This window comes from Hemibagrus wyckioides, linkage group LG03 (genome assembly GCF_019097595.1).
Source record: "Hemibagrus wyckioides isolate EC202008001 linkage group LG03, SWU_Hwy_1.0, whole genome shotgun sequence".
In the NCBI taxonomy this organism is placed as follows: Eukaryota; Metazoa; Chordata; class Actinopteri; order Siluriformes; family Bagridae; genus Hemibagrus; species Hemibagrus wyckioides.
Window position 1 is genome coordinate 11,653,715 of NC_080712.1, and position 13,175 is coordinate 11,666,889.

Genomic DNA, 13,175 nt, shown 5'->3' on the forward strand with positions numbered 1-13,175 from the left:
ATATCGCTGAGCTTATTAACGTCGGGTTTCATACTGCTCCTACCTGGAGCTGTAGAATGAAAAATGCTGAGAGAAGCTTTTGAATGCATGCCTAACTCCTGCAGTCTATGGATACATATTACAAAGCAAATATGCAGGCTCAGTGTAATAGGAACAGTTATTATTTGTCATCAGTGTTAGCGAAAAATTGCATACTTTACATAAGGTGACAGTACTGAAACACTAGAATAATGTAATATTGCACAACAATATCCCATATTCACGGAAAGTCTATCAGGTTTTATGTAGTTCCCCTGTTAGCCCAAGGTTCTAAGGTTCTGTTTAAGGTTCTAAAGCCATTGTAGTTTTAATTAGCATGGAGAGAAAAGTGGCTCATCTACGATAGTTAATCGGGGGGGGGGGGGGGAGCTCAAGTACAGTGCAGTTACCCTTCAGGGGTTAAGGAAATGAAGTAGCCTGAATCAACTTACAGGAACCAGGAATTTTTTAATTTCCTCCAAGGCATGGCTCATGCGGGAATACGCCTCTCCAGGTGGTGCGAAGACTTCAATTAAAACATGGAGATCGTTGTTCAAATGGGCATATTTAGCTTCCCCACTTTTCCTCAGCTCTTCTTCCTGCAAGTGAGAAATACACTGGGTTTAGTTCTGTTTGGTCTCTGTTAGGGCTGAAACCGAATATGACACAGATACAAATACACACATAAATATTCTGTTTAATTTCTATTTTTTAGTAACCCTGCCAGAAAGGTTTGATGGTATTTGGTTGAAACTGGAAGTGTGCATCAAGACAGAAATAGCACAGGATGCAAAATAAAACAAAACAAAACAAGAAGGAGGTTTTTACTTTCATGCCAGCACAAGTGAGCAGTCAGATATAAAGCCTGCAGGACAAAGAATGACCACATTCATTACCATGATGCATTTCCAACCTTCATGAGTGCCTTTCGTAATGAAATTTGTTATAAAATTCATTAGAAAATATTATGGGCAAGCACAAATAATTAGACCTAGAACTCAACACTTGTAGTTATTTTTATTCGGGGTATAACGATTGGATGATTTGGATCCATGCATCAATTTAAAATGCAATCATATAGTCACAGATCAAATCATCGAGTTAAGAATCAAAATTGTGTTGTATTGTATCATGTGGAAGCCTGAGGTTTACACCACGGATCTTTACAGCCAGTGTCTGCTTTGTTACGTTTCACATGTGTATTCTCTAATATTACATATTACAGGGCTTCCCAAAAAATTTCCATACATAAAGAGAATGAATTATTTTTTTTTTGCAAAATGTAACTTTATTTATCTACATGATTGGTATCACTTTTTTTTTATAACACACACACAGATTCATCTCTCGTAAATTTTAGTCCCCAGTGTAGTGTGTGAGGTGTGATTTGTGCTTGCCATGTTTCCTGAACAAGTCTCTCTCTGTCTGGGGGAAAAAAAAGATGCCCTATGTATGAAAACCCTGTATATCTTGATGAATGACTAAAGGAATTTGGCCTCTATGTTTCCTTATATTTAAACTTAAAAAAGTAAAATCTAAATAGGAACATACTGTACTTATAGTTATATTCTGCCAAGAATGTTACATGTTAAAGACAATGCTTTTATTACAATATATTTTGGAAAATTAAAATTTTCAATTAAAGGTGAGGTTTTATTGTGCGACAAATATATTCAGGCCAATTGGCGTGAACATAACCATACATATACTGAGAATCTGTGGTGTAAAACATATATTTATCGAGAGCTGTTCAACAGAAACTGATGTACTGTAGCCACCCCTCAGATTAATTTTCCACTATGAAATGTGGAAAAGAATGAGGGTTTATCTGAGAGGCATTCAGTTTCCTGATTCCATTTGATTGCTGAAGGTCATCTGAAACTATTCTTCAGAAAACTTGTAATTACTGCAGCCTACATTACCACCTCCAGTTGATTACTTTTACCTGTAGCTTGTACTCCAAGTCTGAAGAGCTCTGTTCGAAGAGGCTTTCGATCAGTCACGCAGACTCTTCATTTCTGATTATCACTAACTAATAGTTGCTGCAATATCAGTGCAATGTCACTGACCCAATCACTTCATATGCACCTTTAAATGAAGGTCAGAAATCATCCTGTGTGTGTGTGTGTGTGTGTGGCATGCCTTAGCAGCAGTGTGAACAATAGGAAGAAACGAACCCCAAATTGAGTGTTTGTTTTATTTCCTGTCTTGTCCAAGATAGAACTTTCGGTGAGATTACATTTCAATGTCTCAAGTCTGAAAGCTTTAAATTTCCTTTTATGTCAAGCTGAGAGCAAATGCACCGTGGCTCATTGTTTTAAAAGCTGAGTCTGTCTTTCAGGGTATGTTTCAAAAGGTACTGAAGTGAGTCTAAGTGCACCAGAACCCTGTAGAAATATGACATAATGACAAGTCGTTCCTTTTTTATGTTTATTCTTAGTGAAAAAGGGGTACATGGCGTACTGACAGCTACATTTTTGTAACCTAGTTTCTGTCTGGTGGTATAAGAAGATCTGTCAAATGCTCCTTTCTGTGAGGTTTCCTGAACATGTATGAAAATAACCGTTGGCTTTTGTTCAATTAATGTTTCACAGCGTGGATCTGGTACGCATGATTGAAATTAGGAGCTTCAATAGAAATACTAAAAAAAAAGTGTGTGAATCTGCCCTTGTGCTGCTTCTCAAAGAGAGAAAATCGCACAGTTCCGACTCTGCACATAAATTATGCATTTTATTTTGGCTAAAAATCTGTTTCCATTGCAAAAACTGCATCTCAGATGTTAATGAGCGAGCTCTGGTTCCTGCATGTCTGCATCACACTCACTGACAGATAGAAGATATGCAGTGATGCTGCAGAAAGCGATATATATATTTAAGCTGGTTAAAGTTTATTAAAATCTCAATCTGGAAGGATTTGAGGTATATTAAAAGTAACTGTGTGTATTCTAAGCTAAAACTAGCTGCTAGATAAATAGTAATCATGCTGGTACCCAAGATGGTGTTTTATTTTTCTCTAAGAGAAACGAAAAATGTCATTTCTGCAGCAGCTCTGGGAAAACCAAAGAAAATCAAATAAAAAAAGTAAATAAAAAAAAAGGTAAACAAGAGAGATGATATGCAGGTAATAATAATAATAATAATAATAATAATAATAATAATAATAATAATAATAATAATAATAATAATAGTAATAAAAATTGTTGTTGCTGTTATAAAAAAAATAATAATAACCAGACTGGGGTTTTAACTAACACTTAACAGAGTATATAATAAAATGGTTTTCCTCTCCAACACAAAGCCATACAGCCTGAGAGATAAGAGAAAAACAATGAATGAAGCAGTGTCAAACAAGCAGCCCACTTAATTACAGGCCATCAGTGAGAGGCCATCATTTAAATGCCTTTGTTGAGAGGTACAAAAAATGACAGAAACATCATGTAGGCACATATGATAATGTCAAAGTATTCAGTGATGCCGAAGGTTGAAGTACATTTTAAAAAAAGAAATAAATAAATAAAAAAATTTTTGAGGTCAATCATATTTATATTCGCAAAAAAAAATAAATAATAAACACTTAAAAAAACTCAAACAAAATTTAAGTAAACATCAACTAATATCGGCCTTGCATTTTGAAAGCCTATGGGACCTGCAATTTTATACACAAATTACACTGTCATGTTTAATACACTCATTTATTTCAATTACACACACATTTAATGACACTTTAATTTAATTGTGAAGCTCAGTTGTTTCATGGTAATGACTTTATGGAAAGTGATTCAAAACAAATCAATAAATTGAGAGCCAAGCAAAACAAAAGAAATATGAAAGGAAAAACAGTTCGTGTGTATCTGTGGTAGTTGATGCAGTGCAATGGCTAAGCTGCGTTACTGGAGGATTTAGCACATGCTGTTGCTGTTTCGCCGTTAAGTCATTAGTTACTGGTGTCACAATAAATGTAATTCATTGAATTGTGAAACTTGAAAATGAAATTTTGTGTTAGATCTGGTGTACGAAAAATAATAAATTCCCACACTAGCTACACTTATTAAGAAAAGAGCAATACACTATCCTTGTTAATGTATAACATGTACACAAATCACTAATTCCATGATCTCACACTGTTCACCAATATTTCACTATTTGCCCAAAAGTTTGTGGATACCCGATCATCAGCTCAAGTTGCTAGATGAACCTTCCTTTTTCTAGATGTAGTTCAACCTTTGCTATTATTCTTTATGGAAGGTTTTCCACTAGTTTTCCGACCATGTCATTGGGGATTTGTATTCATTCAGCCACAAGATATTTAGTGAGGTCAGGCAAGGAGTCCTGGTGCGAGTGTTCCAGTTCATTTCAAAGGTGTTCATTGGGGTTGAGGTCAGTGCTCTGTGCAATTCTTCTACACTAACCTTTGCAACCCATGTCTTTATAGAGCTTGCTTTGTGCACAGGGGCATTGTCAGGCTGGAATATGATTGGTCTGCTTAGTTGCAGTTTGTGCTTTCACCTTTGTGGCAACAGATTGGGGAGGAAGCACATATGGATGTCCGTAAACATTTGGCACTATAGTAGGAGAATAGTGAGTATAGATTGCTCTAACAGCTAATAAAAAATAGTAATAAAAAGTCCTAACATTCAAACCTAATATTTCTTACTAATTTAGTTTAATTGTCTTACTTTGCAAATTATACAAAACAAAATGCATGCAAGTCCAAAAGCATAGAACACAAACAATAGCTGTAATACAATATAGATAATAGTACTGGATCAGTCATTGTAATATAGATATCCTGCCTTAAATCCTGGCCTAGCTGTACATGCTGACAATGTGGCTGTGGTATAAATGTACAACTGACAATTGATAACGATCACTCTCTGTCTTTAGGTATTACAAGCACTGCTGTTTTTCGCCACCACCACATTCTTCAGAATCCTAATGAAATGCAGCAGGACTAGAACAGGAGCCAATCGTGCCATTCAAAATCTCCAAGCTAATTTCAAATGCAAATTTATTCCTGCTTAAATATTCACAAGGAGCTGGTATGGACATGTGTATACATGATATGCAATGACTCAATTGTGCACCTTTACCAGCATTTATGAAATACACTGATCAGTCATAACATTAGAACCACTGACAGGTACAGTGAATAACATTGATTATCTCGTTACAGTGGCACCTGTCGAGGGGTAAGATATATTAGGCAGTCAATTCTTGAAGTTGAAAAATGAGGACCTCGACCATGTATGTGTGGAGTTTGTATGTTCTCCCCATCTCAGGGTCTTCCCCTGGGTACTCCAGTTTCCTCCCCCAGTCCAAAGACATGCATTGTAGGCTGATTGGCATCTCTGAATTGTCTGTAGTGTGTGAATGGATGTGTGAATGGGTGTGTGAGATTGTGCTCTGCGGTTGACTGGCATCAAGTCTAGGGTGTACCCTGCCTTGTGCCCTGAGTCTCCCGGGATCGGCTCCAGGTTCCTTGTGACCCAGCAGGCTGAGTCAGAGTGTAGAGAATGGATGATCTTGTATGGGTCAGAATCTGATTTTGTCTGATAAAACACATACGTCTAATTCTAAAAATAAAAGTGTTTCTATGCAGCATTTTTTTCTTTTTTACATTTCCTCCTCTCCCTGAGTGCCAGTAGCTGCTGAGGCTGTGCTTAGACTTACACAGACAAGCTTTCAGGGGACTGAGAGTCTAAAAAATAAATAGCTCTGGTAAAGTAGAATTGCTGTGTACAGACTTTTCCTTTCAATGCAGCATTATGAGTGATGACACAAACTATATTCTGAAATTGGATGAAATGAATGCATTTTAATATGTTTAATTCTGTTAGTTTTCCTACTGAGTGGTGCACGTTTCCGAAAACTGCTTTACATATTAATGTGTTTAGGGATAATTCAAAGTGAATATTGCATGTCATATGCATTCCAGAGATGGAAATCAAAAGCAAAAGCAAAAGCAGGATGCTTTACCCTACCTTGTCTTTATCTCTCATTGAGCCCTTGCCAAGGATGGACATCTTCGCTCCGGTTTCCTCTTGTAATCTTTTCATGGAATTGCCCCGGGGCCCCAGCAGTTTCCCAACAAAATTAAACTGTAATGGAGAAGAGAAAAAGCAATACCGTCAGTCTCTCACGCTTCTTGACAGTTCTCTTACTTCAAAGTCAATAAAAAACATCTATAGGGTTTTTTTTTCTATCACAGAGTCAGTCAGTCACACCCCTAAACATATTAACTGAACAAAAAAAAAAGAGAAAGAACTCAATTTCTATCATGCCCATCTATTAATTTTTTTTTTTTTTGCACCAATAACAAGAAGGTTTGCGCTTTTGAGCAAGCTGTATGTTGTAGTATCAGTCTCTATCTTCAGGGAGTGTAATCTCTTACCTGGCTAATCAAAGTTCAGGGTCAGTAAAGAACCTTTTTGTTGCTCGCACTTGATATTACAACATTTGCAGATGCCAGTAAAGATCTGTAGAGTGCCCCTGAGGTCTGTGCTTGTGGGAGGCGTAGCATAATTATTCATGAACTTTGCATACATTCAAAAGCTGCTCCATCAAGCATATGGAAATTCCAGCAACAATTCTCCCTCACTCCCTTTCAGTAACCACTTTGTCTCATGTCAGGTTGTATAAATCTAAGTGTAACATTTTGACAACCTGAAAAATGCTTGATTTGCTTGAAAATTATTTAAAAAAGGTAAAAATTAATTATTAGTGTAACAATAAAATAGCAAATAAAACTGATAGGTGCGCACAGTGGTTTAGTGGTTAACTGGTTTGTCTTCCCACCCCACCTTGTGTGTATGGAGTCTGCATGTTCTACCCATGCTTCATGGGTTTCCACTGGGCAATCCAGTATCCTTCCCTAGGGTCATGTTCGCCCCATGCTTCAGGGATATCCTCAGTGTACTCAGGCTTCATCCCTAGTCTAAGCACATTGTAGGCTGATGGGCCATTGTTTATACTGTGCATGTGTTTGTGTGCAGTTGTGTCCTGCATTGGGTTGGCACCATGTCCGCACCTTGTGCCCCAAGTCCCCAGGTATAGACTCCAGGTTCCCTACAACCCTATGCAAAGCATAGTATGGATGTATGGATGGATAAAATTGAAAATTATAATTGCACAAGTGGATTTTGTTCATTCTGATAGTCTCTTGTAGGTGTTTGATTCATATTTTTCAAGTGTTTCTGCGTTTTTTTTTTTATTTCAATGATGTTATGCAAATGTCAAATCTGATAAAAAAAAAAATCAAAGCAAAAATAACATCTTTATTTTCAGCAACATTAGATACAGGCATCTCTACTTCACAACAAGCTTTTCAACTTCACAGAAAATAACACCCCCCCCATCTTAGATTTATTTTTTCCTTGTATCTTGGATGACTGTAGCTTCCTTTTTTTTTACTGCCTCACTATCTGAACACTAGAATAAATCAAGGCATGTTCTATGTAAATGAGATGTATATGAGGGTAAATTGTGCTTGCCGTATGTATATGACATGTAGATAAGGATTTAATGAGTGAGGGCTTATTCCCACACGGCCAACATTGTTGCATCATTTTCCTGTTTATTTATTTAACGGGACGATACCAGTAAATCTCAAATCACCGCTCGTTGTGATGTCATATAACAATTTCTAGACTGAGATGCTGAGTAATTTTTATGTCATTCTTAGCACTCAAATCTCTGCTCATTTCTATGCAGCTCTGATGAATAAGGGCCAAAGAATTTGTCTCCAATGGGGATTCTAGTCACACAGTGTAGATGATGAGCTATCAAGAAATTGGCCTTGGGCAACAACTAACATTTCACACTCACAGTGGGTGAAAAGTCGGCGAGACCATTTACTCATAATTTTTTCCCACTTTTTCTTTCCTTTTTCACGCCATCTGTAAACCAATCTCCAAAACAATCTTACTAGCATTAAAAGAGACATATAGCGTGATACATGTTTTATGTGAAATGTAGACTTTAAAGCAGTCATTAGACAGAATGTTTTTTTTAAAGTGCTTGTGAAAGCCTTGATATTGTGAGCCAATAAAGCATAAAAACAAATGCAGGGCTGTAAAAAAAAAAAAGCAAAATGGAGGGACTATTACTTAGCAGTTACACCAGATTTTGCCTTTGCCTCTTTGTCTTGCAATCTGTGAAATAATACAAACTAAAACTTAAACTTAAAATCACATGATTTTGTCACCACCCCAGAGAGGAAGCTAATGAGGTGGAAATTCTTTTGTTTGTTCAACACTTCTCTTTATTGCGCCATGGAATCCCTTATCTCATTATTTTACACATAGTTGCTTCTTTATTATATGTTTAGCAGCTGAAGATTTTTCTAAGATGCACTTAAGCATGTTCTCAGGGGTGGACACAAATCAGTAGCCTGTTTTTGGGACATGCAAATTTGTGTCCAGGCTACTTGTGTTTTATAATTGTCTGGCAGACACACTTTTTCCTTGCCATCATCGCCTCGCCTTTCTAATTAAGGGTAAATATTACGGATAAATAGTAACTTTAAACTTTAGAAGTTTTATGTTTCTATACTTCGGTAAAGCTGCTTTGAGACAATGTCCATTGTTAAAAGGGCTATACAAATAAATTGAATTGCACTGAAAATTGGCAAACAAGTGTGCTCAACAACCACTGAAAGGAAAAAACCCTACAGCTTTAGCTATGTTTGAATTTAATGTTCCACATCCCAATACCTGCTGCACTATACACACTGGCTGATGCATGATCTGAATGATTTTTACAAAGCAGACTAATTAGTGTGCATGGATGACTGATAAGCTTTTCTGTCTTATATTGACATTGGAAAAAAACAAGCAAATTGTCTAACATGAAGCAGTCATGTTTCACAATCCGTTTAACATTATCACACAGTCAAGGTCAAATATATCGACAGGGGAAAAAAATTCAGGTATTCAGGTTTGAATGATATCTTTAACACGAGATGTGTTAAACAACACATCAAACACGTCAACAGATCGTGTGTTGAGGTCATGCTAGCAATTTTCTTAGGAAATGATACTCGTTTGATTCCCTTTAATCTGTATTAGTGCACTTAAACAGCTAGTCACTTTTCAGCCTATTCATTTAGGTTTCTGGGTAAGCACATGGAGCTTTATATAATATGGGCATTCATTTTTTATTTATCATTGCTGACTGTCACCACAGCAGACACCATATGGTAGGATGCAATTGTAGGCATTTATATAAACCAGTCTCAAAATTAGAAACGCTTGAAATTAATAATGTGAAAAACAGGGACAGAAGAGAAACTAGATTTAGCTAGCAATCCAACAGACATCAGGCAAAGAACAGGGTCAAAACAGGCACAGGTCAAACAGGCTATGAACAGGATCTAAATATCTCAGCAAAATCACAGTCGAGATCAGAGAAAGTAGAGAATCCAAAAACCTGGTTAACAGAAGCAATAAACTTGGTAAAATCACGTACATGAGCGAACTGTACATATACTTTGCAACCTTGAAGCGCAAACTAAAACAGAGGAGCTTATAAACAATGCTAAACTAATCGGGGATCGCAGGTGTGAGTTCGAATCCCAGCTGCTGCTGTTGGGCCTTTGAGCAAGGCTCTTAACCCTTAATTTCTCAGTTGTATAAAAAAAAGATGAGATAAATATAAGTCACTCTGCATGAGGGTGTCTGCCAAATGTCTGCCAAATGCTGTAAATGTAATGTAATGTAAATGTAGGTGGTTGCTGGGAGTGAGAATCCATGCTGGCCAAGTTTGTAGGCTGCTGTGGAGAACAGTTTATGTTGTGATGTGACACTGACATTGCTTTAAATAAACAACTTTCATGACTTTCCACCTTTTTATAGGTTCATATGAAGATTAAAAAGATTTTAAAAAACTTAAATAATATCTTTAAAATTGACGTTAATTATCTAATGCATAACAAAGCGTTCCAGAAGCTCATGTGATGGTTTTTAGTTTCTTCACCACCATAATATGTACATATTATTCGTCTAATACTGCATGACATAGTCTGTGTTTATTTACCCAGTCTCTGCTCTGCTGCTGAGATTTTGCCAACAGAATGGAGCTTGCCCTTCAAATGTTTTCAAAGGTCAGCTGGCACACAGTGGTCAGAGCGAAATAGTCAACCCTTACACGTGTATGCATCATCTGCTCAGCACATGTCTGGAAAACACCTGCATCAAGTGGAAAAAATCTCGCCACATCTGCCTGGAGACTCACAAGCCCAGTTCCAGCTGAAAATTAGTGTGGCGTTATTCGGGAGATCCATGTCACTTAGGGAGAGATAGAAAGATGAAGTACACTGGCAGTGTTTGTTTTATATTTAGAATAAACCTGAAGAGCTTTAAGGAAGATGATTAGTACAGAAACTGGATTATGAATTTTCTACTTGACTAAATTATTGCCAAAAAATGAACGTTCAAGACAGATTCGTCTCATTAGTGCAGCTCGGTTGGATGCCTTATAAATAAGCTGAAATGCTTCAAAATCACTGTAGCTTGGCAAGACAATATGACACTCAAACTGAAGATGAAACAGCTTTTAGGTGATATCTACCAAAAAAAAAATCTAATTTAACAAGCAAATAATGCTGTAGGTGTACGTTCCTGGCAATTACCTTTCCATGAGTATACATGCGGTATGCAGATTAAATGTAAGCAGAAGGAATTTTCTGCAACCTATCATACAGCATCAACAGGCTCATTTGTTTCTGAGTGTTAGAAATGCCTGCATCTCCTCCTGTGTGGTAGATGTGACAGAAATACTCCACAGCTGGCAAGAAGCCCTCGAGCAGATGGCCGAAGAAGCTCACTGGGCGGTGGCAGCCGAGTGGCCTGTTTTCATTAAGCTAATGAATGTCTGGAGCCCCTCTCTGGCTCTGCGATGAGCAATTTGGGCTTTATTAGGGACCATGGTTCAGTGTTAAATGAGGTTTGAAAAGACGCAAGCCGCCCCAGCAGCGGTATGCTGGCAGGACGATGAATGATGGGTACGGACAGACTGACATAAGAGTGACACAAGTGAAATGATGAACGCGATATCTCCAGTGTGAGGACAATTACTACAAACCAATCAGGCATCAGTATGTGCTGATGATATCAGAGATCAATTAAAGGGTCAGAAAAGAGCCAACAGTGTTGATTTATTGTTATTGTTAAGCAAAGAGAACGTAACAATCAGTGCTTGACTGAGCCCTGAACAAATGAGTTTTCCTATACGAGGCCCTGTGACAGGGACCTTCACCTGGACTCGGCTTGAATCCTCTCTCTCTCTCTCTCTCTCTCTCTCTCTCTCTCTCTCACTCTCTCTGTTTAATGGTTAAACAGTTCTCTGAACCATTTCACACACCAAAAACCTTTATTTATGTCAGATTAAATTCCTAGGCCAATCAACTTTCAGCCACCAGAACAAGATGGTCTTTTGTCTAATAGGGATATTTCTTTGTGGTTAATTAAGTATGACACTCAAGCCTACACAGAGACTCAGTTGGATTGGCATCAAGGATGAGCCTTAAATAGGAAACGTATAGTTCATTACCCTCAGCTTACTCTGACTGCTGCATGTATTGTGAACTTAATTACCAGTCTTGGCAGCCAAAATAGCTAAATAAGTGACCCCTGTTTTAGGCTGATATGTTCACTGTAAAATCAGAAAGTCATTAAAGCATGAGCAAGCCCCCTTATCCTATTTCTCCTGCTCTGTTTGGATAGGATGGAGGCAAATAAACACTCACTGCATTAGAAACGCGTATACCCGTGCTCATTCATGCAGTTACTTAATCAGCCACATGGCAGCAGTGCAATGCATAGAACAATGCAGATAGAGGTCAAGAGCTTTACTTAATTAATGTTAAGATCAAACATCAGAATGGGGGAGGGGGGGTGTGATCACTGTGATTTGCATGGGTTTTGGTGGCAGAAGGGCTGGTTTGAGTATTTCAGAAACTGATCTGGGATTTTCCTGTATAACAGTTGCTAAGATTATACAAATTGGTGCAAGAAACAAAAACATCCAGTAAGCTGCAGCTCTGTGGGTGGACACATCTTGTTGATGAGAGAGTTCTAAGGACAGATAGGTTCAAGCTGAGAGGAAGGTTATAGTAATTCAAATACCAAACCTTTATTACTGGTTTACAACAGCAGAAGACCACACTGGCTTCGAGTCGAGATAAACAAGAATGGTCATCTGAGGCTATAGTAGGCACAAGCTCACTGAAGATGTAGTGGTAGCTCAGTGGTTAAGACACTGACCTGAAGGTCATGAATTTAAATCCCAGCACCACCAAGCTGCACTGCTGGGCCCTTGAGTGAGGCCCTTAACCCTCAGCTGCTCATCTATACATGAATGTAAATGTAATGTCAGTGGTTACTGGATAGAGGTGACCCAGTGTACAGGTGTATTATGAGAGCACATCTTTTTGGAAAGGAAAGCAAATTACAGACCAACAGAAGACACATTCTGGCATATTGAGTCTTAAAACATGTTCTGAATACAGTACTGAATTGCACCTGACACTGAGTATTTATATGCTGAACCTCTGGCTCAGGTTAGATTTGAAATTTCTGATCAATTTTCAAAATTCCAATCTGATCAATTATACCTGTAATGCCACATGTGATGTGATGTTACCTGACACAACACACATGCATGAAAGCATTCCAACCTTACGCCTTTTTTCCAGTAACCTGACAACAGACATTTACACAATCAGTATTCAGCATTATCCAATACTTTACATTTCGTTATATGAAATACCATTTTATTCAGAAACAAATGGTTAAAACATCAACATAGTGTCATTCACAGCATCCTACATGCATCAGAGAGCATTTTAAGCCTTGAAATAATGCGTGAAGCATCATTTATCCTTTATGAGAGGTTAAGAACAGTGTACATGGATTCCGGTTAACTACATTTTGTTCATGCTAACAAATTCTATGCTAAAAAACTCATCTCTTTTATTATTATTATTATTATTGTGCATCTTAGTAAATGCAGACATTGTCAGCAAAGAATGTTATAAAAGCTGAAAGATTGTTGCCAGTTATGGGCTATTTTTTAAGGTTCTAAAAGGCTAAATGGCACAAATGACAGAAATTGTGATTTTCTCTATGGAACAACAAAATTGCCTGTCCTCTTTGTGTGTAT

The 13,175-nt window shown here is 37.6% G+C and overlaps 1 protein-coding gene across 4 annotated transcripts in view; it reads right to left on the reverse strand.

Annotated features, from left to right (window-relative positions):
• Positions 1-13,175, reverse strand: part of khdrbs2 (KH domain containing, RNA binding, signal transduction associated 2) — a 107,465-nt gene that overhangs the window by 58,981 nt on the left and 35,309 nt on the right. For all 4 annotated transcript variants that reach the window (XR_009204385.1, XR_009204383.1, XR_009204384.1 and 1 more), the window contains exons 3-4: positions 5,999-6,115; positions 471-617 (exon numbers count right to left, since the gene is read on the reverse strand). Coding sequence is in view for 1 of the 4 variants with exons in the window: in XM_058386779.1 (XP_058242762.1) it covers positions 471-617; positions 5,999-6,115 (264 nt within the window). In the remaining 3 variants the exon portion in view is untranslated. The remainder of the gene's footprint in view (positions 1-470; positions 618-5,998; positions 6,116-13,175) is intronic.